This window comes from Marmota marmota, unplaced genomic scaffold (assembly GCF_001458135.2).
Source record: "Marmota marmota marmota unplaced genomic scaffold, marMar, whole genome shotgun sequence".
Taxonomy (NCBI): domain Eukaryota; kingdom Metazoa; phylum Chordata; class Mammalia; order Rodentia; family Sciuridae; genus Marmota; species Marmota marmota.
Genome location: NW_025999982.1, coordinates 4263726 through 4290118, shown reverse-complemented (window position 1 = coordinate 4290118; position 26393 = coordinate 4263726). Strand labels below are relative to the sequence as shown.

The 26393-nt window shown below is 36.9% G+C and overlaps 1 protein-coding gene and 1 long non-coding RNA gene across 5 annotated transcripts in view; one reads left to right on the top strand and one right to left on the bottom strand.

Moving 5' to 3' along the window:
• The window catches only part of Mapk14 (mitogen-activated protein kinase 14), a 70654-nt gene that overhangs the window by 39441 nt on the left and 4820 nt on the right, over positions 1–26393 (bottom strand). For all 4 annotated transcript variants that reach the window (XM_015487627.2, XM_015487624.2, XM_015487623.2 and 1 more), the window contains exon 2: positions 2679–2808. In XM_015487627.2, the coding sequence (XP_015343113.1) occupies positions 2679–2808 (130 nt within the window). The remainder of the gene's footprint in view (positions 1–2678; positions 2809–26393) is intronic.
• On the top strand, positions 19503–24616 carry LOC125617429. Its single transcript, XR_007348416.1, has 2 exons — positions 19503–19602; positions 24526–24616. It is a non-coding gene; the product is annotated as an uncharacterized LOC125617429 (long non-coding RNA).

Here is a 26393-nt window from a genome sequence, read left to right as displayed (position 1 = left end):
TTTAGTTGTTGATTGACCTTTATTTATTTACTTATAGGTGGTGCTGAGAATCAAAGCCAGTGCCTCACACGTGCTAGGCAAACACTCTACCACTGAGCCACAACCCCAGCCCCAACAACCCTCTTAAGAGTCCTATAGTCTTTCTTAAATTAGAATAATTGTATCCTATCATTCTGTGGCCCCCCATACCTCTACAAGCAAATTATAATCCAAATAGAACTAGCCCAGTATCATGTAATATATCAAAGTATCTCATTACAGAAAATTTAAACATTAAAAATTAAAGATGGGGCTGGGGCTGTAGCTTGTCCAGCGGGTGGCGAGGCACTGGGTTCAATCCTCAGCACCGCATAAAAAAATCAATAAATAAAATAAAGGCATTGTGTCCATCTACAAGTTAAAAAAAAAAAAAAAAAAAAAAACCTAAACTAAAGATGGTTATTTTTTATGATTACTAGAAAAACCAAAGCGGGTAGATTCAGAGAACCCAAAATAATTTTTGTCTTATACACTGGCTAAAACTATTTATATGAAAAAAGCAAGATAATGAAGTAATGAACTGGTAATCTCCTAAACCAGATGTTCTTAAATTAGCATCAGTGAGATACTTCAGCCTCTGGAGGTATTTTGGGGTTCCATAAATGTTCAGCTTGCATTCCATTTTTGAAATATTCTTCTTACTTAAAAAACTGTAACAATGTCTCTGTCACATTAATTAATGTGTAATGAAAAACAGCATACACATTCAAATGTGTTATAAACCAAATGTAAACACATCAGTTAAGCTGCCAGGCCACTTTGATTTTATGCAGACCTGGGAATAAACTTTCCCCTGCCAGCTTTTTCCACATATCTCGACTTCTTGTAAACATGTCATGATTAGGAAGGCTGCAGCTCTGCACTAAACTGGCCCATCCTGCAGTGCTGAGGATTGCACCCAGGGCAGCTCTGTCACCAAGCCACATGCGCAGTCCTCTTTTTATATTTAATTTTGAGAAAGGGTCATGTTAAGTTGCCCAGGTTGGCCTCCGACTTGGGATACTCCTGCCTCAGCCTCCCAGGTCTCTGGGATCACAGGTGTGCACCAGTGTGCCCAGCTTTCTGTACTGAACTTTTTAAAAACCCAGATTTGCAAACATCTGCTCATAAAAATCAAACTTAGGAATAGAGGTTACCTGTAGAAAAAGGATTTTCTTAATAGTATGCACTCAAAATAAAACATGGAACAAAAAGATACAGCTGTTTAAAAAAGCATCCATAATGTAATCACAAATGTTAAGTCTTCATGTTCTCAATTTAGAAAGAACTTGCATCAATGAGACAAATGTATACTAATCAAGTATCCACTAACCTGTTTTTTTTTTTTCCTCCTTACTGTGGAGAAAAAAGTTCAATCATTAAAAAAGAAAGATTCTGAATTCCCAGATTTTGAATTTTTTTTTGTGTGCGCAGTAACAACCGATAGGGCCAATGACTCAACATCTTTCTGGCCCTTGTTTCTACAATGTTACAAGTTTTATAGTACCTTTTATACAGCAGTCACAGAAATTCTTCTTGATTTTGAAAGTCAAAAAATTAAGTGACATTCGTCAACAGTTTTTCACTTTTAGTTAATAATTCAATTACATCTACTGATTTGCCATATTAGGACTTATAATCACTCCTTTGCAAAAGGGCATTGTTCTCAAATTACTGAGTTGGTAGAAAAGAAAAAGTTATATTTAACTTAAACAATTATGTGACATTTATTAGAATAAAAGTCTCTTGAAGGTTAAAAAGAAAAATTATAATATCAAAGTACTGTACAGTCATCCCTTGTAGAGGACAACCACCGTCCTCCCATGGTTACCAAGATCTGCAGATGCCCACACTCCTTCTATAAAATGGCATGGTGCAACCTGTGCATATCTTCCCATCTACTTTTAAGATCATCTCTACATTACCTATAATCCTAAAGTAAATACTATGTATATAGTTGTTATACTGTTTTTTGTTTTTGTTTGGTTTGGTTTGGTTTGGTGCTGGGGATTGAACCCAAGGCCTTGTGCATGCAAGGCAAGCACTCTACCAACTGAGCTATACCCCCAGCCTTACTGTATTGTTTAGGGAATAACAAAAAAGTCTGCATGTGTTCATTAGAGTTCAAATCTTTTTTTCTCCAGAATATTTTCTATTTGTGGTTGGTTTAATCTATGAATACACAGAGCTGAGGGCACACATAAAATGGCCATCTTTAATAGAACTTTCAGTGAATCAAAGCAGTTCCTCAAATTTTTTTACTAAAATAATCCATGTCAACAGAAAATAGCCATGAACCCCCCACATTGATAACATAGCCTTAAGCAAACCAGGCAAAGAGTAAAAAAATTTCCTTTTTAATATCGTTTAAACATTCCTAAGAAATTTGTGTTGTACTTTATAATGTACAACTTAAAAAAAAAAAAAAAAAAAGCTTTCCCTCTAAAAATATTTGGGTAAAACTAGAACTCCAGGAAGATGCACCATTTTTATTTCAAGACTCTGACTTGACAACCCAGTGGCCACTAACACACAGCATCCCGAGAAGCAGGAACCAAACTTCAATGCACTCCAATGTATTTCCACTGGCAGGAATTAAATCATAATTTTTCCGGTCTACTCCAAGAACAGACTATATCTTCGTTGAATGAATAACTTACATTTTCATGTTTCATGTGTTTAAGTAACCGCAGCTCTCTGTAGGTCCTTTTGGCATGAATGATGGACTGAAATGGTCTGGACAGCTTCTTCACTGCCACACGTAACCCAGTTTTTGTGTCAAAAGCAGCACTAAAGAGGAGAAAAGGGGGGGAAAAAAAGTCCCACCATTAAAAGTGCTTTAAATACCATTTTTGAATATTTACAAAGTTATTTCATTTCCAAATTAAATGGGTCTAAACAAAATAGAAAAAGGGGGGAGAAAACAAAAATACCTATAATCTCACTATCCAAAGACAGCTTCTATTATTTTTGGTGTTTCCTTCTAGTCTTTTTCATGCATCTAAATCAGTGGTTGGCAAATTTTTTCACTAAAGGGCCAGACACCGTGCAGCCCAAGGCCTGTCATCATGGCTCAGGTGTGGTTGTTTATAGCTGGAAAACAGCCAGATAATAAGTTAAAAAGCAGGTGTGGCTCTGTTCTAATAAACTTCACAAAAACAGGGAGTCAATTGATCCAAATAAGCCAGCAGATTGATAATCACAGTATTCGCTTTTCTGTCTCCTCTGCCTGGGCCTCACTTCATCTGCCACCATAAGCGGATGATCAGAGTAAAGGCTTTAGAAAATACTGTTTTCAGAAAAATGAGCTGGTACTAATATTTCCTGTGCACTTACAAAGTACTTGGCACTTTCTAGAGGGTGAGATACAGTAAGAAACAAACCAACAAATCCCTGCTCTGGGGAGAGAGAAGACCGGGAGAACAATAAAATAATTTCAGATAGTGATGGGTGTTGCAACAAAATGAAATGTTGATGGGAGAAAGAGTGAAAGAATGACAGGAAGCCAGTGCAGTTACACTACTTTAACTAGGATGTCTGAGGAAGAACACTTGCGCTTAGAACTGAACTAAAACCAGCATTAACCATGTGTGTGAAAATGAGCTTCGAGCACAAGAAATAATGATAAAAATCAACATTCTGCATCTTTACTACATAAAAGAAACTATTCTGAGACCTTTATATTATTTTCTTAAATTAGCTCTTTTAATCCCAACACCCCTGTAAAATAAGTATTGTCATTCCCTCACTCACAAACAAGGACAGTGAGCACAAAGAGGTTTTAAAGGGTGGTAAAGCAGAGAGACTGAATCTGGAGCTCTATGCTTTTAATCACTTGGCTAAGATGTCTTGTAAGAGCAAGTGCAAAGAAACAAATGGAAAAAGAAACAAAGGCAGACAGAGCATGGCAGGCTGTGTGAGCAGCGCTCAGGGAGCCAGGGGAGAGCACAGGGAATGAGGTCAGAAGCCGGCAGAGGCTGGACCATGCAGGACAGCTACAGCAAGAAACGCGATGTGTATTTTAAGTATTTTTGGAAATTGAGCTAATTCCATCATTCCTCATATCTCAGTGTAATGGGCACCTAAAACTTTCTGGTCATCTATGATCACCAAATTGACACCAAACTTTCTCTCACCGCTCTCTGTAAGTACTCCAGCTGTTCCTCTCCCTTTACTCTACGACCTTGCTTATGCCCTCCAATCTTCAACTCCCAATTCATGATACAGTCCTGTAAACCTTCAACCTCTTTTCTGAACTTTCCTGCCTCCTTGTGAGACGAGGCTGCATCTTGCAGACACTCCTCTTTCACAGCCCTCCATCAGAGGGGGAGCGCTCACCCAGCCAGCTTGTTTCAGGGCTAGCAGGCAGGCTGGGTGTTTTCCTTGCCAATTAGCACCACTTCAAGACCACTACTTTCCAACTGTTTTCTAAAGGCCTCTGCTCACAACCCTGATAAACCACCTCTCTCCGCTGCTGTTATCTACTGACCTGGAATTTTCCATCATTCACCAAAAAGAGTTCCCATCTGAAAGTCTCTCTCCACTTCCAACTTTCGTCATTACTCCTGGCAGCTTCAGCCTCCAGGTGGAGGGCGTATCCAACCTCCTGTTTCCTGACCACTCTAGGAAACTCCACCTCATCCAACCATCTTCACCGTCACTCCCCAGGTCTCCCTCCCCACCAAAAAGTGCCCTGCCTACAAAACTCTTTTCCCATCACAATCCTCCTCTCTTTAGTTCACTTGTACCTTGGCTAGGCAATTTGTTGACCTAATCATCATTGCTTGTTTCCATCCTTCAGCCCTCTCCTGTCCTCATTTCCTTTCTTGCTCAATGATGATAATTGCTACTTGTACCTCTCTCCCCCCAACCCCACATACTCACTGGATAAAGTCTAATCTTAGAAGCATTTAATTCCCCATGTCCAAATCCAAGGAACTAACTGTGATTGAAGATAAAAGGAACAAAACAGCACACAATTGGCTGCATTTTAAACTTCTGACCTTAACTTCAAATATGCTCTCAATAGTGCCACTCTTTTCTAGTGAGTTCATTTTTGTACTTCAGACTGATCATTTGACATCTTCTCTCACAAACCTCCAACTCAACCACTTCCCTTAAGAGGTACCCTTGCCTTCAATGGGAAAACAGAAACCATCAAAGGAGAGTTCCATCTGTCCATCACCAAATCTATAAACACATAGCACTTAGACCAATTCTCTCAATCTGCCCTTTTGCTAGAACAAAGGACACATGCCCTCCTTATCAAAGACCAATACATACTTCGGACCATCCCCCTTATCTTCAAGGGACTTCACTTCTTTATTACTTTTTTTGGGGGGGTTGGGGGGTACCGAAGATTGAATCCAGGGACAATTTACCACTAAGCTACATTAGCAGCCCTTTTTATTTATTTTGAGACAGGGTCTCGCTAAGTCTCACTAATGTACTGAGGTTGGCCTTGAACTTTGGATCCTCATGCCTTAGCCTCCTGAGTCACTGGGATTACAGGCATGTGCCACTGTGTCTGGCTGTATCATTCTTACCAGCATAAATATACTCTAGTTATTCTCTATCCTCAACAAAAACTTCCCTTGATGGCCACACATCTCAATATTCTCAAAAAAAAAAAAAGTCACCTATACCAGAAACTCCTAAAGTATGGGAACCAATATCATCAGTTTCACTGTGAATTTATAAGAAATACCCCTTTATTTAATTTCAACACACACTAAAGTATAAGAACCACTAGACTATACATCTGCTATACATCTGTGCTCCATGGACTAGTAGCATTGGCATCATCTGAGAGAACATCAGAAATGCAGAACCTCACACCCTAAAGGAGAATCTACATTTTTGTCAAGACCTCCAGGTGATTTACACAGCTCCTAAAGTATTGGAAAGCACAGATCTACACGACTGACTCATTTCCTCAATTCCCATCCTTCCTTCAATCCATTCCATTCAAACTGCTGTTTTTCTTTTTTTAAATATTTTATTTACATTTTAGTTTTCGGCAGATACAACATATTTGTTTGTATGTGGTGCTGAGGATCAAACCTGGGCCGCACCCAGGCCAGGCGAGCACGCTACCACTTGAGCCACATCCCTGGCCCCCAAACTGCTGTTTTTCAAGGACATTAATGACCTCTGTTATCAAGTCCAATGACCACTTTTCAGGTTAGCAACTAATATGACTACCACTTCCCCTTTACTAAACACTCTCCTTCTATATCAACATTTCTACTGGTCTAAGGACTTCCCTGGCAGTTCCTTCTTTGTATCCACTGTATGTACCTCCATCCACAGGATGCAGTTCTTTAGGGCCTGGGCATGGGACCTCTTCCCTTCTCTTTCCCGCATTCTCCCAGACGATCTCATTTATTCGCAAAAATTCAAATTAAATGCCATTTAATGTATTAAAAACTCCCAAACCTACATCTCTTACTGGAATCTCTTCTCAGAATTAACTGTCTGCAATACATTTTCTTATGAAAGACACATAAGCACCTTCAACTTAGCAAGTTCAAAATACCCACAACTATTCCTTTCCCTGTTATCTCAACAAATGGATTGTCCATCCAGTTGCTAAGGTCAGAAACTGGAGTATTATCCTTGCTTTCTCCCTTTTCCTTCAGCTCCTGGCCCCATCTAAATATATCAGCAAGTCTTGTGGGTATCTCCCTCCAAAATACATCTCAAATTCAACTTTTCTTCATTTCGCCACCATCATGTTAGCCATGTCATCCTCATTAGTCTGTCTCCTGACAGTAGACCCCCTGCTTCCTGTTTTGCCCCCTTCTAATATATTCTGCATTCCATACAATATTTTAAAAATACAAATCATTCATCTGCTTCAAACCCCTCAGGGAATTTCCTTGGCATACAGAATAAAATGAAAATTTCTTATCATTCTGAGTTACTTCTTCTTCACCCCCTCGCCAGGCCTACCACTGTTCAGAACATGCTGGCTCCTTTCAGTTCCTGAAACTATTCAGACAGGCTGTTCCTGGTTCCCAAGATTCTCTTCACCCCTGCCCCCATGCCACCCCATGTCTACATCCTTATCTTTCAAGTATTGCCTTAGTCACCCCCAAGAGATGTATCTGTGAGGACCTAGCCAGTTACTATCTGCCTCAACAGCTTCACTGACTTCATCCTTATCCAACAGAAAGGATGGGGGACTTTCTCTTCTCCTCCCCTTGCTTCTACTAACCCATATGATAATAACTTCTTCCTCTCAGAAGTACCACGCAGATGTTTACTCTTCTCTAAACTCAGTTCTCTAAACTGGCTTCAAAGCAGGGAAATGATCATGGCTCCCATGTGACTCAGCTTCTTCAACTCCCCACCTCAGGGTTTGCCTGCCTCCTACAGGCTGAGCACCTTCTCTCTGTGGCTGGGGAACAAGGAATGCTAGCAGTTGCTAGCTGTCGGCTCCTCAGTGAGAATATAAGTTCAATTCGGAGAAGAAACAAAAAGCTCACCTGAATTACCTGTCCAAGCCATTCTCCATGCTAGCATTACCAGGAATAAAGTACATATTTTTAATCTTTATTTAACTCCTATTATCTACTCAATAAAAGAGACCAAGATTAATCAGTACCATACAGACAACAGTAGTCACAAATTATTATTATACATTTATTAACCATCCAGCAAAGTGGTTCAGCAAGGACTTGGGTTTAGGGATTAAAATTATCTATATTTTGAGCTGGGGTTGTGGCTCATTGATAGAGCACTTGCCTAGCATGTGTGATGCACTGGGTTTGATTCTTAGCACCTCATGTAAATAAATAAGTAAAATGAAGGTCCATCAACAATTAATACAAATTTTTTTTTTAAAAATTCAAATTCAATAAAATATAAATAAAACAGATAAAAACAGATTATCTGCATTGTAATTCTTGTTCTAACACTTATAGCTATGCAATCTTGAAAAAGTTAATTAAATTCTTTTAGCCTTATACATGAAATGAGGATAATGTTTACATTTAATCAGCATGGTTATCTGTTAGATTAAGATTAAAGGTGATAAAATATATGAACTCTGCTTCTTCTTAGTTTACAACTTAGTATAACTTGGTTTAGCAAAGAGCCTGGTCCATGGTAAAGCTCAAATATCAGACATTATTAATGTCTTTCCCACTCATCCTAAGCATCTTGAGGGCAGGAAGTGTATTTGTTCTACTCATCACAGTACATAGGACTTAGCACAATGCTTGGCGTGTGGTACATTCTTGAGAGATGCTTAACAAAAACACAGTACATAGAGTATTTTATAATGTAGCTATTTCAAAATACAAAAGGAAAACTTCAGTTTCATCATTTAGTCCTCGATTTTTATAAATTCAATAATATCCATCAAGAAATTGGTATTAATGTTAAAAACTAACATTTATTGAGGGCTCATTATTACTAGGTGCTTTTTAAAAACATAAACATATATGAACATCCTTATCACAACAACCTTAAGAAAAGACATGATGATAATTCCCACTTTTCAAAGGAGAAACCTGAGGCTCAAAGAGGTTAAATAATGTGTCCAAGGCATAAATAGAAAACGTCAGAGCTAGGATTCAAATCCAGGTGGTATGCTGCAAGTGTGACCTCTTAATCACTACAGCATGATGGACAAGCAGGTTCAACTTTGCTAACAGTTCAGTCTACTCTAAATATATTCTAATACATGAACTCTGCTTCTTTTCAAAAATGCTTTCCATTATAATTAATTATACTTCACAAGGGAAAGATTTTTCCTATGATCTTATATTGAACTCAGGGTAGTACTAATGAAAAATACTTTCTAAGAAAGAATTTTCACTCTATATATTCTATATACATTTCTTTATCTTGGGTAAGTTTTCAGTGACTCATGTTCTGCTGTTCCTTGTGTCAATGTGGCATTTCACAAATACAAAAATATCACTTTATAAATACTTACTGAACTGCCTTCTCAAGTGATTTTTTATGGATAAAAAAGAAACATTACCATCTGAAATGATAAAATACACATGAAGCAAAGTGCCCAAGAAAATAGTATCATTATAAAGAGTTGGCCACTTTCCATAAAGTTGGACTCAAAAATATAAAAATTGGACTTTAAAGTTTATATGCAAAAACATGTAAGTTGGATTCAAAAAAGTTGAGTTCAAAATAAATAAATGTCCACTGCAGCCTGTTCACAATAACAAAACCAGAAACTATCTGAACATCCAATGAGGAATAATTAACACAAATCAAACAGTACATTCTCTTTTTTTTTTTTTTAAGAGAGAGAGAGAATTTTAATATTTATTTTTTAGTTTTCAGAGGACACAACATCTTTGTTTGTATGTGGTGCTGAGGATAGAACCCGGGCTGCCCACATGCCAGGCGAGCGCGCTACTGCTTGAGCCACATCCCCAGCCCCAAACAGTACATTCTCATATCCCACACTGCAGCAATCAAGAATCTCCATATGCTTACATGTACATGCTATATTATGATGAGAAAAAGAACAAGTTTCAGAAGAGTAATCCTGTGGGAAAAAGAAATTTATACTCATTTTCATATATTTGCATTTTACATATTTCTATTTATTTTTTAAATGTAAACTTACATCTTTTCTTTTTTTTTTTGGTACCAGGAATTGAACCCAGGGTCGCTTACCACTGAGCCACATCCCCAGCCATTTTTTAATATTTTATTTTAAGCCAGGGTCTCACTAACTTGCTAAGGCTGACTTTGAACTTCCAATCCTCCTGCCTCAGCCTCCCGAGTGGCTCAAATTACTGGCATGTGTCATTGCACCAGACTGAATTTACATCTTTTAATAAGGTTAGTAGTAAAGTTAGAAACTTAAATCATCTGTGTTGTTTTGTCACTTTAAAAAGCACTCTAAGTTTAATGAAACTACTATTAACAATTATGTTTCCTTCAAATGACACATTCAGGGTTAAAATCACAGTATATAAAGTTGTATCCTATAAGCATTTTTCATTTTGCTATTCAATTTTCAAATCTGTCATTTATGCTGGGTGCAGGGACCTGTAATTCCAGCTGCTCAGGAAGCTGAGGCAGGCGGATCATAGGTTCAAAGACAACCTCAGTAACTTGGAGAGGCCCTAAGCAACTTAGGAAGACCCTGGCTCAAAAAATAAAGGGCTGGGGATGGGGCTCAGGAGTTCATAGGCATTACAGCCATTCCCTTCAAACACACACACACACACACACACACACACACATACACACACAATGTAAATACTACTACAGTGGATATCTTCATATGTACACTGCTTCTCCCATAATTGTATCACCCTAAAACATACTAATTTTTACTTCAGAGGACACACACTCCCCACTTTTAAAAACATGATACTTGCAAGAGATAGCAGGAATTGTTCAGAGAAACTGTTCTCTACTTATTAGCTAGTAATACCTATAGAAAAAGCTGCTAAAGCAAGGAATACATGATCCACCCCTGCCCCCAACTCATTAAGCATTTCAATGTTCTTCCTAGCTTGCTTTTTCTACCACTAATAATATCTGTAGAAGGAAAATTACATATTTTGTTCTAAACTTCAAATTGTAACTAACAAAAGCATAAGTTCATATTTTAAAACTCATAAACCAATTGAATGCTCCAAGAGGAAAAAACTCAAACTTACTGAATATCTGATTATGCCATATATTCTTTGGGGATTGTTTAATCCTCGTAACTTGATAATGTGATTATATTTATTTTCCAAAATGAAACCATGGTCAGAAAAATTAATAAATCAATTAAGGCCATATAACTAGTGTGCAGATGGTTTTGATATCTGTATCTAATTTCAACATACACTCTTTTCCAGGACACCAACCTAATGCTAGGGGATGAGGCTATTGGTTTTACCTTAATGATTCACTTACTGGTATTACCAGTTAGGAAGTCTCTTCTTAATCACATTTTGAAAACTAGTGCTACAAGTAAAACCTATTTTCATGAACAGTATCAACAGTATCATAAAATGGAATCATCTTTATTATAATCAGGTTCTCCAAACTAAAATTCAGGATACATTGTTTAACAAGTTCTCCCTCCTTTGTAAATTTATACAAAGTATTCCAAAGTTATAAAATTATCTCATATTTTATAAAATCACTCAAATGGTTTTAAAAACCTACAAGAAATATAAAATTCATTAAAGAGGATTATTATAATATCAAGATGTCAATGTCACTCAGCTAATTGCTGACTATAATTCAGTGCCTAGCATACAATAATATTCATTAAATAAAATTGAATGTTTGTTTTGCTATTCAATTATACTTGCCTCCCCAGACCTGCCACTGGGAGAGAGAGAGAGAAAAAAAAAAAAAAAACCTCACTGAATTCTTAATATATTCTAATACAATTTCATTTTAACTTCTAAATTTACTTATGTATACTCTACTATATTATACAATAGGTTTAAAGCAGTCTAATGATGCAGGAAGTGACTTAGAGAGATAAATAAGATAATAATGTCTGTACCAGTGAGGTTAGCATATACCAGGAGGCCCTTTCTAAATAAATGCCCGTTAGAGGTGGGCCTCATATTTGGCTCTGAGCCCACTACAACCAAGATTAAAGAGAACACAACCAGTTAGGACTTGAGTCACAGGAGCCATATAATAAAAACAAACCAGGTACTCAGAAGAACTGAAGAGAGGCATAATTATTCCTGTAATAAAACCAGAGAAAAGTTCCTCCTGTGTGTATTTATGAAGGAGACACTGTATAATGTGGTAAAAATGTCCTAATCAACATCAATCAACATCTTTACAAAAATTTAATAGTGGGTTTCAGATGGTTCTCTTCTTAAGCCATCCATCAGTACAGACTGCTGTCATAAAGCCAAAATAGAGTCCATTATTAGCAAAAACGGGGAGGGGAGAACAACATAGCTCAGACAGACCTAATCCAAAATAAATCTTAAGTGTGTTTAGAAAAATAATAAGCTTTATATTCTTCAGACAATCCTCCAAAGATCTATTAAGAGCACTTTTACAGGTAAAGAAATGGGGAATTTGTATATTTATGTTTCATGAGGCACTTGGCTTGCAGATTTTCTGTTATAGGGTAAAGACAGATCAATATGCTTCAAGAGTTGGCTGAGTGGAAATAACTTCTTAAGAAAGGTAAAGTGCTAGGCCAGATGTGGGGGCAGATGTCAGTAATCCCAGAGACTGGAAGGATGAAGACAGGAAGGTGGCAAGCACAAGGATAGCCTCAGCAAACTAGCAAGGCCCTAAGCAACTTAACAAGACCCTGTCTCTAAATAATAAATTAAAAAACAAAGGACTGGGGTGGAGTACAACGGGGGCACTTCTGTAATTCCAGCAGCTCAGGAGGCTAACGCAGGAGAATGGCAAGTTCAAAGCCAGCCTCAGCAGTTTAGCAAGGCCCAAAGCAACTTAGCAAGACCCTGTCTCTAAATAAAATATTAAAAAGGTCTGGGGATGTAGCTCAGTGGTTAAGCCCCCCTGGGTTCAACCTCTAGTACCAAAAATAAATAAAATAAAAATAAAGAACTGGGGATATAGCTCAATGGTAAAGCACCCCTAGGTTAAATCTCCAGTTCAAAAATAAGAATAAGAAAGGTGAGTGCTGCCTTAGTACCTGTGTCCACAAACAGTATAAGGATACAAATGACTACACCAAGATTTTCCTCAAAATACAAACTGGATTTTCCAATAGAATGAAGAATCATCTAGCAAGTCTTGATAATTTGTGGGAATCATAATTGATTTCACCATTTCTTCTTCCCTCCTCCCCCTCCCCCTCCCCCTCCTCTTTTTTTTTGTGTGTGTGTGTGTGTGTGAGTGGGGGTACTATAGATCATATATATGCCTCATATATGCCAAGCAACCATTCTACCACTGAGCCACATCCCCAGCCTACACTTTCTTTAAATGGGCATAGATGATTCTCTAATTCCCTAATCATGTTAATAAGCAAAAACAAATGTGCAATATAGTTAATAAATACAATGTTACTTTTGGAAATTACTAGAAATATTTAAATATATTAAAATCTAGTTACACTGAATTAGCAAAGTCTCATTAACTTCATTAAAATATCTAAGTGGGAAGAAATAATGTGCAAAGACATGACATCTTTTCTTCAGATCATATGAACCCAGGCTTTTTTCCAGTCAAATTCAGGTTAACTGACAATAGCCTTCAAAACTTGCCTTAGTTACTCAGAAGTAATTAAGTAGTTCAGACTAGTTGAAACTTTCTCTTTACCTATTATACTGGTTACAAATTTCAAAAATTACCATACTGGAAATATTTTTGTTCACAAATCTCACAGAACCTAATTTTTCTACCTTTTAAATTTAGATTAATGTGCAAATATCACTGTAGTTCTGCAATGGATGCTCTGTCCCTTCCATTCCAGAAATAATACTATGAATTGAGGCAAATTTATGCACAAACAGGAACTAAAGTTTTGATTTTGAAACCTTCAAAAAACATATTGTTCAGAGTAGTAAGAGATTCTAACATATCTTCACTAACTCTCAGTATCTTGTTTTAACATCTAAACATCACTAATGTTTTAAAATTTTGACTATTTTCATTTTATATATAGTTTTATATATAGTTCCATTCTTAAATGGAATTTAGTTTCTTAAAATAGAACTTTCACATTGACAAGAAAATGTTATTAATACAATTGTTATAAGTAACTAGCTTTTCACTTTCTAAACTTTCCTCTCAAAGAGGCTTAAAACCTCTGTAAGGGACATACAATAAACCTCATCAATAGATACTTAGTCCAGAATGGAAAAAACAGCAATTGATTTCTATTTATAGAACATATAGTTCAAAACACTTGCATGAAAATTAAGTATTTTCATGAAAATTTCATTCAGATAGAAAATGATATTTGTGATAAAATTTATTAGGGACATTAACTGAGGACCTGGGATTCAGGGAATGGCAATACACATTAGAAATTTGCCATTCCCTATTCATTACAATTTCTGCTGCAAAAGCTTCTAAGATAGTGAAACAAAAATATTTTAACAACTACTTTAATTTTTACAAGGGCTGATAAAAACTAACATCCAAGTAATGTAGAAATTCACTTAAATATGCAATCAAAAACTCTTAAAACCTGACAAAAAATGTAATTAATCTGTATTGGTACATGTTCCATTTGAAAATACAATGATTTTTAAAAATTCTTCTTCACTGGAGCTTTAAAAGCTACAGTGGTATCAATTTAGTAAATATTTCTTTGATTGCCATGTGAAGTGACATATTTCTTCATCAATAGCAATAGTTATCCCATAATGATTGCAAAAATATTACATATGATTGTTTTTCTTTTGAGATTATTTTCTAAAGCCTCAATAGGATTTTATCACTATGAATAAATCTCTAATTTTGTGTGTTTGAAATTTTCAATAACACCCATAAATCAAAGGCATTTCTGTATATCAGCGATAAATCCTCCGAAAGGGAAAGGAGGAAAACTACCCCATTTACGATAGCCTAAAAAATAAAACAAACAAACAAACAAAAAAACCCTTGGGAATGAACCTAACAAAAGAGATGAAAAACCTCTACAACGAAAACTACAGAACACTAAAGAAAGAAATTAAAGAAGACCTTAGAAGATGGAAAGATCTCCCTTGTTCTTGGATAGGCAGAATTAATATTGTCAAAATGCCCATACTACCAAAAGCACTACACGGATTTAATGTAATTCCAATCAAAATCCCAATGACATTCCTCATAGAAATAGAGAAAGCAATCATGAAATCCATCTGGAAAAATAAGAGACCCAGAATAGCTAAAGCAATCATTAGCGGGAAGAGCAAAGCAGGTGGCATCACTATACCAGATCTTAAACTATACACTAAACAGCATGGTATTGGCACCAAAATAGACTGGTAGACCAATGGTACAGAATAGAGGACAGAGACTAACCCCCATAATTGTTATATTAGACAAGGTGCCAAAAACATACATTGAAGATAACCCTTCGACAAATAGTGCTGGGAAAACTGGAAATCCATATGCAACAAAAATGAAATGTATTCCCATGCACAAAACCCAACTCAAAGTGAATCAAGAACCTAGGAATTAAACCAGAGACCATGAGTCTAATAGAAGAAAAAGTAGGACCAAATCTTCACCATGTCAGATTAGACCCTGACTTCCTTAATAAGACTCCTACAGTACAAGAATTAAAATCAAGAATTAATAAATGAGATGGATTTAAACTAAAAAGCTTTTTCTCAGCAAAAGAAACAATCAGTGAGGTAAATAAAGAGTCTACATCTTGGGATCAAATTTTTACCACTCACACATCATAGAGTGCTCATCTCTAGGGTATATAAAGAACTCAAAAAGCTAAACACCAAAAAAATAAAATAAAAAATAACCTAATTAATAAATGGGCCAAGGAACTGAACAGACACTTCTCAGAAGAGGATATACAATCAATCAACAAATATATGAAAAAATGTTCATCATCTCTAGCAATTAGAGAAATGCAAGTCAAAACTACTCTAAGATTTCATCTCACTGTAGTCAGAAATGGCAGCTATTAAGGATACAAACAACAATAAGTGTTGGTGAGGATGTGGGGAAAAAGGTACACTCCTCCATTGCTGGTGGGACTGCAAATTGGTGCAGCCAATATGGAAAGAAGTATGGAGATTCCCTGGAAAACTGGGAATGAAACCACCCTTTGACCCAGCTATCCCTCTCCCTCAGTCTATACCCAAAGGACTTAAAAACAACATACGACAGGGACACAGCCACATCAATGTTTATAGCAGCACAATTCACAATAGCTAAACTGTGGAACCAACCTAGATGCCCTTCAGTAGATGAAAATGTGGTATATATACACAATGGAATATTACTCAGCAATAAAAGAGAATGAATCATGGCATTTGTAGGTAAATGGATGGAGTTGAGAATATAATGCTAACTAAAGTTAGCCAATCCCAAAAAACCAAATGCCAAATGTTTTCTCTAATAAAAGGAGGCTGATTCATAATGGGGTAGGAAGGGAGAACATGGGAGGATTAGATGAACTCTAGAGAGGGCAAAGAGGTGGGAGGGGAAAGGAGGGGGGATGGAGGTAGAAAAGACGATGGAATGAGATGGACATCATTACCCTAAGTACATGTATGAAGACAAGAATGGTGTGAATATACTTTGTATACAACCAGAGATATGAAAAATTGTGCCCTATATGTGTAATACGAACTGTAATGCATTCTGCTATCATATAACAAATTAGAATACAAAATTTTAAAAAATAAATTTTTAATAGCAAATATTTTTGAAGTTATCAAATAATTTTAACTCCTTTCAAGAAATTTGAAATGGTAAATAGACTAATCATATGTTACACTGTAATTATTTAGTACTGCCTTGCTGCTACAATTTAAAGGCTTTTATAGTAATAATGTTTATGGGCTTCCTATCCACTCTACAAATACATGCTATGCACATGACTATATATAAGTAGCAGGCACTGGTGTGTCTTAACAGTTTGCAATTTCTCAGTCTGTAACTCTCCATTTTATATTATATGTACATTTTATAATAACACTTAGTATATTAGTTATCTATTGCTAGATAACAAATTACCCCAAAACCTGGTGGCTTAAGCAAGATTTAATTATCTCACACTTTTAGTGGGTCAGGAATTCAGGAGCAGTTTAGGTGGGTGGTTCTGTACCTTATCTCTCATGAGGCTGCAGTCAAGATCATGGCCACAGCAAGTCATCTGAAGAGCTGACACTCTGGAGGATCTACCTTCAGAATGGCTCACTCTCATGGCTACTGGCGAGACTTACTCCTGCCACAAAAGGATGCTTCAATGTTTTTCCAACATGGCAGCTGACTTCCCCTAAAGCAGTGGTTCCTCAACAGAGGGCCATTTTTGTCCCCCAAGGGATATCTGCCAAGGTCTAAGACATTTTTGACTGTCACAAGGGGGGTTTAGAGGAAGTGCTACTGGCATCTAGCAGGTAGTATCCAGGAAGGCTGTTAAACATCCAACAGCAGATAGGACAGCCGCCCCAACAAAGACTTATCTGACCCAAATGCCCATCAGAGTCACAATTGAGAAACTCTGCTCTACAGCAAGTAATCTCAGAGAAATCGCAAGACAGGAGACAAAATCTTTTACAACCCACCCTCCAAAGACATACTCTATCATTTTTGCCACATTCTATATATTAAAAAAATAAGTCACTAAGTATAATCCTCACTGAAGGGGAGGGGAGGGGAATTAAGCTCCACCTCTCAAAGGAAGAGACAATTTGTGGTCATATTTTATTTATTTATTTACTATGTGTGTGTATGGTTCTGGGGATTGAACCCAAGGCTTCCTGCATGCTAGGCAAGTGTTCAATCACTGAGCTACATTCCTAGCTCTGTGGTCATATTTTAACTCAATTACACTTAGCAACTTAACTCTTATCAAAATACAGATGGTCCCCAGCTTACAATGGCTTGGCTTTACAATGACACAAAAACTATGAGCATTCAGTAGAAACTATACTTTGAATTTTAAATTTTTATCTTTTCCTGGCAAGTGTTAAGCTGTGAGCAGCAACAACTAGCCACAGCTCTCAGTTTGCCAAGCAGCTCATGAGGGTAAACAACCCACACTCCACAGTGTACTATGTTTCTAAGCGATGATTCTGGGTAAAGGTTATGTGTATCATATGCATTTTTAATTTAACAATATTTTCAGCACATGATGGGTTTATCAGAACATAGGCCTAATGTATCTCAAAGAGCACCTATACTTAGATATTTCCAAGGTATCTCTCTCTCTCTCTCTCTTTTTTTTTTTTTTTTTGGTGTGTGTGTGTGTGTGTGGTGCTGGGGGTTGAACCTAGGGCCTTCTGCATGCTAGGCAAGCACTCTACCAACTGAGCTATCCCCAGCCCCCTAAGATATCTCATTTATATGAATACTAGATCAGAATCCTTTTGTTGCACTAGAAAAGGCACTGACATCCTACCTAACAAGGCTACTTTTACATCCTAGTGAATGGTCTCTGCAGTATTTTGATGATCTGATCTTACCAAATTCTATTAAACATAAATATACAAAGTATGATATACAGAAGAGTAAACCAGTAGTCTAAAGATTTGAGTTCTAGTTTTGCTTTTGGCACTTCCTAGCAGGTGGTCTCAGCCAAAGCTTCTACAAACCTGTTTCCTGCCTATCTCACAATGCTGTTTTGAAGCTCAAGTAAGATAACTATGTGAAAGTGTTTCATAAACCATAAAAGTCAGGAAGTCTGAAATACTCCAAGTCAGAATGAACATACTATTATAAAATAATCTCATGGTCAATGCTGTATCTGCAACTTTTGGCCTGGGGTTTTCACATAGTGAATTCTCAAAATACATTTTGAGATCTCTTACCCTCAAATTAGATGTTGAGTCTATCTTCAAAATAATGGTAAAACAGGCAGATTATTAAAACAATTGAGAGTCCCAATCCTTGGTCATTTGTTGTCAATCTATGGATAAATGTTGTAGTTCCTTCAAGTTAAAATGCACATTTATTCAACAATTCTTAGATAGGACCTAAGTACCACAATCAGTAACGTATTGTAGTCAATACTTATAGACATTGAACTCAAAACAATTATTCCTTTATATATTTGTTTCCCAATTTAAGCTATGAGGGAGACCAGAAACTATGTTTTATCTTTTTATCCTCAGAAGCTGGTGCAGTGACTGGTATAACACACACACAGAAATAAATACATACCAAAAAGGAGAGTTCTTTACCTGAAGGCACTGAGAAATCCGGGGAGTCAGAATGAACAGAGGTCTACATAAACAAATTGTTAAAAACTTTTTCAAAGTAGCATATTTGCTTCATCCAATCCTTTTTGTATGGTATGTTTCAGCCAGACTGATTTTATTAGTAGCAGTTTGTTTGTCTGTTACCAGGGATTGAGTCCTGGGGCATTTAATCACTGAGCCATCCCCCCGGCCGTATATATATATATATATATATACACACACACACACACACACACACACAAATATATGTGTGTATGTATACTATATATATGTGTGTGTGTGTGTGTAAATATATATATATATATATATTCTTTTTTTTTTTTNTTCTTTATTTTTATTTTATTTATTTTTGGTACTAGAGGTTGAACCCAGGGGGGCTTAACCACTGAGCTACATCCCCAGACCTTTTTAATATTTTAATTTAGAGACAGGGTCTTGCTAAATTGCGTAGGACCCCTCACTAAGTTGCTGAGGCTGGCTTTGAAATCACAATCCTCCTGCTACAGTCTCCCAAGCCCCCGGTATTACAGGTATAAGCCACCATGCCCAGTTTAAAACATTTTTTTACTTGGGGCTGGGGCTGTAGTTCAATGGCAGAGCACTTGCCTAGCATGTATGAGGCACTACTGGATTCAATCCTTAGCACTACATAAAAATAAATAACAGGCACAGTGATGCATACCTGTAATCTCAGCAGCTCGGAAGGCTGATGCAGGAGGATCTTGAATTCAAAGCCAGCCTCAGCAAAAGTGAGGTACTAAGTAACTCAGTGAGGCCTTGTCTCTAAATACAAAAAATAGGGCTTGGGGTGTGGCTCAGTGGTCGAATGCCCCTGAGTTCAATCCCTGACACACAAATAAAATAAAATAAAATAAAAGCATTCTGTCCATCTACAACTACCAAAAAAAAAACCTTTAAAAAAAATCCCACTTTTTTCTTGCCAATTCATAAATCAAAGAACTGAAATCTTAATTTCTGGAGGTATGGATAAAAGTTCCACAAATGATTCTGAAGTACAATCAGAATGAGAACCACAACTGAGTTCACCCTATCTGAGATGTTCATACTGATAGGACAGTCCTTTTCATGTATTTTCACTTAGTTTATGCTTTTTCCTGTTGTCTAAAAATGTTCTCTTCCCAAACATCACCCATCCTTCAAAAATATCTTCAAATCTTTCCTCCTCCATGAAACCTTTCTAACTATTATAATCAACAATACCTCACTTCTGTATACACATCTTCTCATGTATACAGTTCATTAATATTTCATGTCTATTTCTTCTATACACTGGTGGGCATGGAACACTAATGTATGATAAACAAATTTCCTTCACTACAATAAATCTAAAATATAAACATAAATGTATATAAACATGCTTCAAACTTTCAAAATTATGTTGTCTTAATACATAGTAATAGAAATCTTCAAGCAATTGGCTGATTCCCTGATTGAAATTTTCATGACCATTATCATTCATGAATGCTAACAATAAGATTCCTTCAAATGTCAGCTTTTCATTTATCTAAAATTGAACCATACAGGTACATACATGAATATTATACAGATGAATCCATTTCAAGGGAAGCTAGTGCTCTATTTTCTAATACTATATCTTTCATGAGCACACTAACGTATGTAGAAAAGGGAAAACATGAAACATTACATATCAATGTATTTGGAATCCACATGGTTAGGCATACTCAAGATCAAGATATACCAATTTGGAAGTATACTACACAAATGAATTGTTGAAACAGAATCAGATAATTAAAAAAAAAAGACCCTTAGGGCTGGAGACATAGCTTAGTGGTAAGTGCTTGTCTAGCAACGAGGCCTGGGATTTGGTCCCCAACAAAACACATGCACACACAAACACACTGACCAAAAGATGAAATAAAATTATTAGAGAAATAAGGAAAAATCAGAATAAGGAGTTATTAAAAAATATTTAAAATACAATTTTTTAAATTGAAAATTACATAGTATGACACTAAAATCAGTAACTATCTTATAAGCTCAAAGTCACTAAAGCATTGCCATAGATCATTCAGGAACATCACAATATGTCTTATAAGGTATCAGAATATAATGTACCAAATGACACAAGAACAGAGCTGATCCTCCTCAGTTACTGCTACCTGTGATCCACAAGAGTACTAAAAAAATTCACTGTTGTTGTTTAATTTTTTTAAATATTTATTTTTTAGTTGTAGTTGGACACAATACCTTTATTTTATTTATTTATATATGGTGCTGAGGAACGAACCCAGGGCCTCACATGTGCTAGGCGAGCGCTCTACCGCTGAGCCACAACCCCAATTCTGTCATTGTCTAATTTTTAAAAACTAAGCAAAGCTTAGCAAGAACTTTCAAAGATCTAGATTTATTTAATAAATGTGTAATACTACTTCTTGTTCTTTAGTTTAACTGCAGCTCCTTTGTGGTTTTCTAATAGCATTATATTTCCAGGAGTTTTCAAAAGCTAGATATTGCAAGATAACTGAGAAAAGATACAGAAAAATGCCAGAAGAGACAGTGGGGCTAAACATCACCTACCAACAGTTTTCTTTTCCAGACACATTTAAAAACCCTAAAGTAGGTCATGAAAAAAAAATTTTTCACAAAAAAGTCAGCTTTCCCCCAACTATCCCTGGTTGTTTCTCAGCTGCAAGGTGATATGCCAGGCCCCTGTCAAACACAATATGCAAGTTCTCCCATCTATTAAGCTCACTGTGTTGTTTCTAGGCTCTTGCCCCTTAGGAATGCCATTATTCTCCTGGAAATAATGAAAATCATGTTTAGAGAGGTCCTGATTTATAAAGCAGCAAGTAGAGCATTTCTATCTTTTTACAGGCAGAAGATTCAAGTTATACTATCTAGTTTTTACTCAAGGCCATTAATCTAGATATACATGGTTATATAAGTAGTTTTGAACTAAGAGTGATTTTCATCCCTGTGCCTCCCTCTCCCTATACGTGGCACTGCCCACAAGACATTTTTTGGGTGTCATAACTGGCAATTGCTATTGGTATTTTGTAAGTAGGAGCAAGAATGCTGCTAACATAGAATACACCAGACAGACCCCACAAGAAAGTATCACCCCACCCAAAATGAACACAACATGGAGCAATCCTGTTTCACTATATTTTGGAATGAAAACACAACTTAATTGATGCTCTGAGTACTTACTGTTTGTTCTCTTAATCTGCTAATTTTCCTCTTTTTCTCTAGTATCACTATCATATAATACTGAGACTGCTAATTTCAAAACAGATAATTCAAAGCATAACATCCTTAAAACACTGAATTAAGAATCAAAATGAGGCAAGCCAAACTGTAATATCAAATAAGGGGATGAAAGAAGAAGTATATCAATATAAAATACTGCAAGATAACTGAGATCAATATCAGCTAACATCAATATTCTGCTCCAATTCGATACAATGAACACTGAGGAGTCCTGAATGAGGACAATAACTAAGATTTTCACTTCCTCGGGTAGCCTGGAGAAGAAAACATAAATAAAAACTATTTATTCACAAGCCTAAGGTCAAGAAGTTTCAAGCTAGCTAAACCCTAAGTGAAGGATTTAACAGGGGGAAAAGAGAAGCAGCTGTTGAGGCTATAAAGAATAAAGCAATCATTTCTGGGAATCAAGTTAGATCTATTATAGGGATGAGGAAATACAAGAAAGATGAGTTCAATACACACTTACATAATAAGCTAGACACGTCACCCAAGCTAAGAATGAGGGCATGATTATGGGTACAGGATTTGTAAGCAAGAAGACTTGTCATAGCAGGGATATTTCCCCAAGAGGAAGAATAGAGATGGGTTAAGGATCCAGAGGACCTTTATCCTCACAGTCCCTTTCTTCTTCTAAGCCTCTCTAAACCCTGTACAGAAAAAAAAAAAAGAAAGAAGTAGTAGTTCTGACCTCTCCAGAGTACATGCTGATGTCATCACTTTCTAGATCTGAATCACCAGATGGAAAGGTATCTCTGACCCAGACAGACAACACATATCCTTGCATAAGGTGTCCTAAATACAAAAAAGTGACCAGTAAGTCACTACATTTGAGAAAGTCATAGAAGAATTTAAAAAGCAAAGTTGATTTGAGACAACTTAAGCTGAAAGAGTGCAGGAAAGGAAAGCTACAAGAACTTCCAAAGCAATCTGGGACCCTTCCTGGTTTTTTAATCTTTACAAACATAATACCTAGTATAAGCCTAACATTGGCAATACTAAATAAATGAATTTATGGGAAAAAAGGAGGAGGAGGGACACATCTTTTTTGTATGGATATGTATTATGTGATGTTTAAACTCTGGTTCACAATCTTGGCAACACAATCAATGCATATTTTGGAGTAGACTAACAATAAGACACAAATGCACACCTTCATTCATGTCAAAGGCACAACGATAATACCACCAAGGCCTAGGAGGAGGAGGTTTTTGAAGAAAGCAAGGAAATGTGTGACAGCATCATTTAAAGAAAAAGGAGTCAACGTGTTCAGGGTCTACAGTCAGTCAAACAGCAGATCCAGACAAAATAAACATTTGTTCTATTACCTTTTTGTTAGGTTGCCATAGGAATCTGTGTTTGCAGGAAAACTTAGTTTCTGCAACCAGATGATAGAGTAGTAAGGGGGGGAGGGGTAGGCCTGATGAAAGAAAGGCAAGGAAGACAATAAATAGTATGGGCTTTTATAAGGTCACATATTTATAGAGTCTTTCAATCTAATTCATCTTTTCAAGTTAACAGAAAAGTCCTTTGGGCCTCGTATTCAAGATAATCCAATCTCTACTAAAATTATTGTAGTGAGGGAAAGGTAGAGAAAGGGACAGCAGACACAGAGCCAAATAAGACAAAATAAATGAGATCTGAAGTGCTTAAATGTTTAAGGAAGGTAAAAACTACTTTTAAAATTTGACCAAGTAATAAGAAAAAAACCTAGGTTCCCAAGGAGTTAGAAAACACTCAACCTGCCAGCAGGCTAATCTTCCTTTTTCAGCTGAACTCTAGAGCTAATCTCTTTGCTCCTTTCCTTTTGGCAACAGATATCTGGAAAAGTAAAGTAACCCCATGTTATTTAGAGAGCTGGAATAGAGTACTCTGAATTTCTAGGGCCTGGCAAAAATATGGTCTCAGGCACTCTTAGAGTGCTGAAGAATTGTGGGCATAGATCAGGGCTTTGCACCAATTAATCTCCCCTCGCCCTCATTCTATCCTAAACCACAAATACCACCTGTAATGGGTAAGAAATAGAGATGAAAATATAGGAGCCTCAGAATGGAGTGCTCTACTAAAACACAAATTACATCATCTCTCTCCTCTGGCCATAACTCTCCATGGTTTTCCCTCTACTAAGGCAAAAATAAGATCCTTGCCCGCCCCTCCCCCTCCACCACTGCCCATTCAGCCCTAGCCACACTGATCGGCCTTTGCATTTGTTAAAGCCTCAGCATGGAAAGTTCTTACCTCCCCAACTCACTCCAGTGATTGAAGTTTTCTACAATAGCTCCATAGGGTCTTCACTCAACTATCACCCCATCAAAGAGGCATACCCCATCCAACCTACTTAAAAGTACAAACCAGGAGGGTTGCTCATGCCTGTAATCCCAGAGGCTTCTCAGGAGGATCACGAGTTCAAAACAAGGCTCAGCAGCAGTGAGGTGCTGAGCAGCTCAGTGAGACCCTGTCTCTAAATAAAATACAACATAGGGCTGGGGATGTGGCTCAGTGGTGGAATGCCCCCAAGTTCAATTCCTGGTACCCTCCTCCCACCAAAAAAAAAAAAAAAAAGTACATTACTGTCACCCCAGCACTATCTCCTTTCAATGCTTTATCTTCTCAGCAGCTCTCATCATTTGACATATTATAAATTTTATTTGTTTACTGTCTACTTCCACTATCATCTTTTGTTTCTTAAAGGTAGAAATCTGGGTGTGTTTTGTTCATATTCCATGTCCAACACCTAAAGAGCAACCTGTACATGCTAGGTACTCAGGGTAACTATACTGCCGAGTTACTTCCTCAGGGAGACAATATGAACCCATCTTCCTTCCTCCCCCCACCCCCGCCCCCGACAATCCTGTACCTGTAATACTGCAAAGTTCTGAAACGAGCACTAAAATGTGTCCATTTTCCTAACACCAGAAATTAGGGGTCATCCTAGTCTTGTCACTCACCTCTATCTTGTCTCTCCACCAAGGAGCCTGGGAGCCAAGCCTGCCCAGAATCCAGGACCTATTTGTGAAGTATTTATAGAACACCTTCATATTCTCTAGAATAAATTCTTACAAGGATTGAACACTGGAAAACTGGTTAATCCTTAACTTAACATATACATATTTGATTTGTAGAAGCATCATGAAAGACAACTACTTCTAATACTGAAAGCTTCTCTTATTTAAAAAAAATTTTTTTTTAAGTTTAAAGAGATTTTTGTTTTTGTCCTTAAAAATCATGTGCATGACTTAGAAGTATGGCAACCATGAGAAGAAATACCTTGGGGGCTGGGGATTCAGTGGTAGAGCACTTCCCTACTATGTGCAAAGCCCTGGGTTCAATCCCCAGTACTGGGAGAAAAAAAAAACAAAACACCAACCTAGGTTCCAAGTTAGAGAAATCTACTTTATAGTGAGATTTTTTTTTTTTTTTAGCACTACATAATTAAACCTCTTAGATAAGAACAAATCAGCTTTATCCCAAATTTCACAGTAAAGAATAAAAGTCTGATGTATTTTTAAAGGTCTAAAGAGGCATGGTTATATCTTTTTATATCGTATACTTGTAAAACCCAAACATAGTCAGACAGTCCCAATTTTATATAAGTGCACACGAAGAAGATTCATAAATTCAGAATTAACTATTTGCATGATCTAAAAATTCATTCCAAAAAAAAATTTAAACAATGAGTTCATTTTTGGTTTATCAATTCTGAGGAAGAGACATGACTTTCACATTAATTAATTACCCTCAAATTAGCTGGACATGACACTGGTGGGACTGCTTTCCTACAGTCACAGCTCTATTGCAAATGACTCAGCAAGCCTCCTCTTCATGAGAGGAGGAAAACTGCACAAAAGGAGGTGACACCACACAACCTCAGAAATCCACAGCTACAGGAAAGGAGACCACTAAAGTGCAGAAAACCCAGGCCCAAAGCCAAAGAAGCACTAACAAGTATGCAATTCCTTTAAAGAAAGAATCTGGGACTGGGGATGTGGCTCAAGCGGTAGCACACTCGCCTGGCATGCGTGCGGCCTGGGTTCGATCCTCAGCACCACATACAAACAAAGATGTTGTGTCCACAGAAAACTAAAAAATAAATATTAAAAATTCTCTCTTTTTTTAAAAAAAAATAATAATGAATCTGGCTCCTTATTTATAAAACTGAGTCAATAATACATTGAGGCTGCCAGTGTAGCTCGTTGGTAGAGTGGTACGTAGAATGTACAAGGTCCTGGGTTCAATCCGCAGTACCAACACACACACACACACTGGACTTCATGGAACTAGGGAGGACTGATTGATAATGCTTTGAAAGAA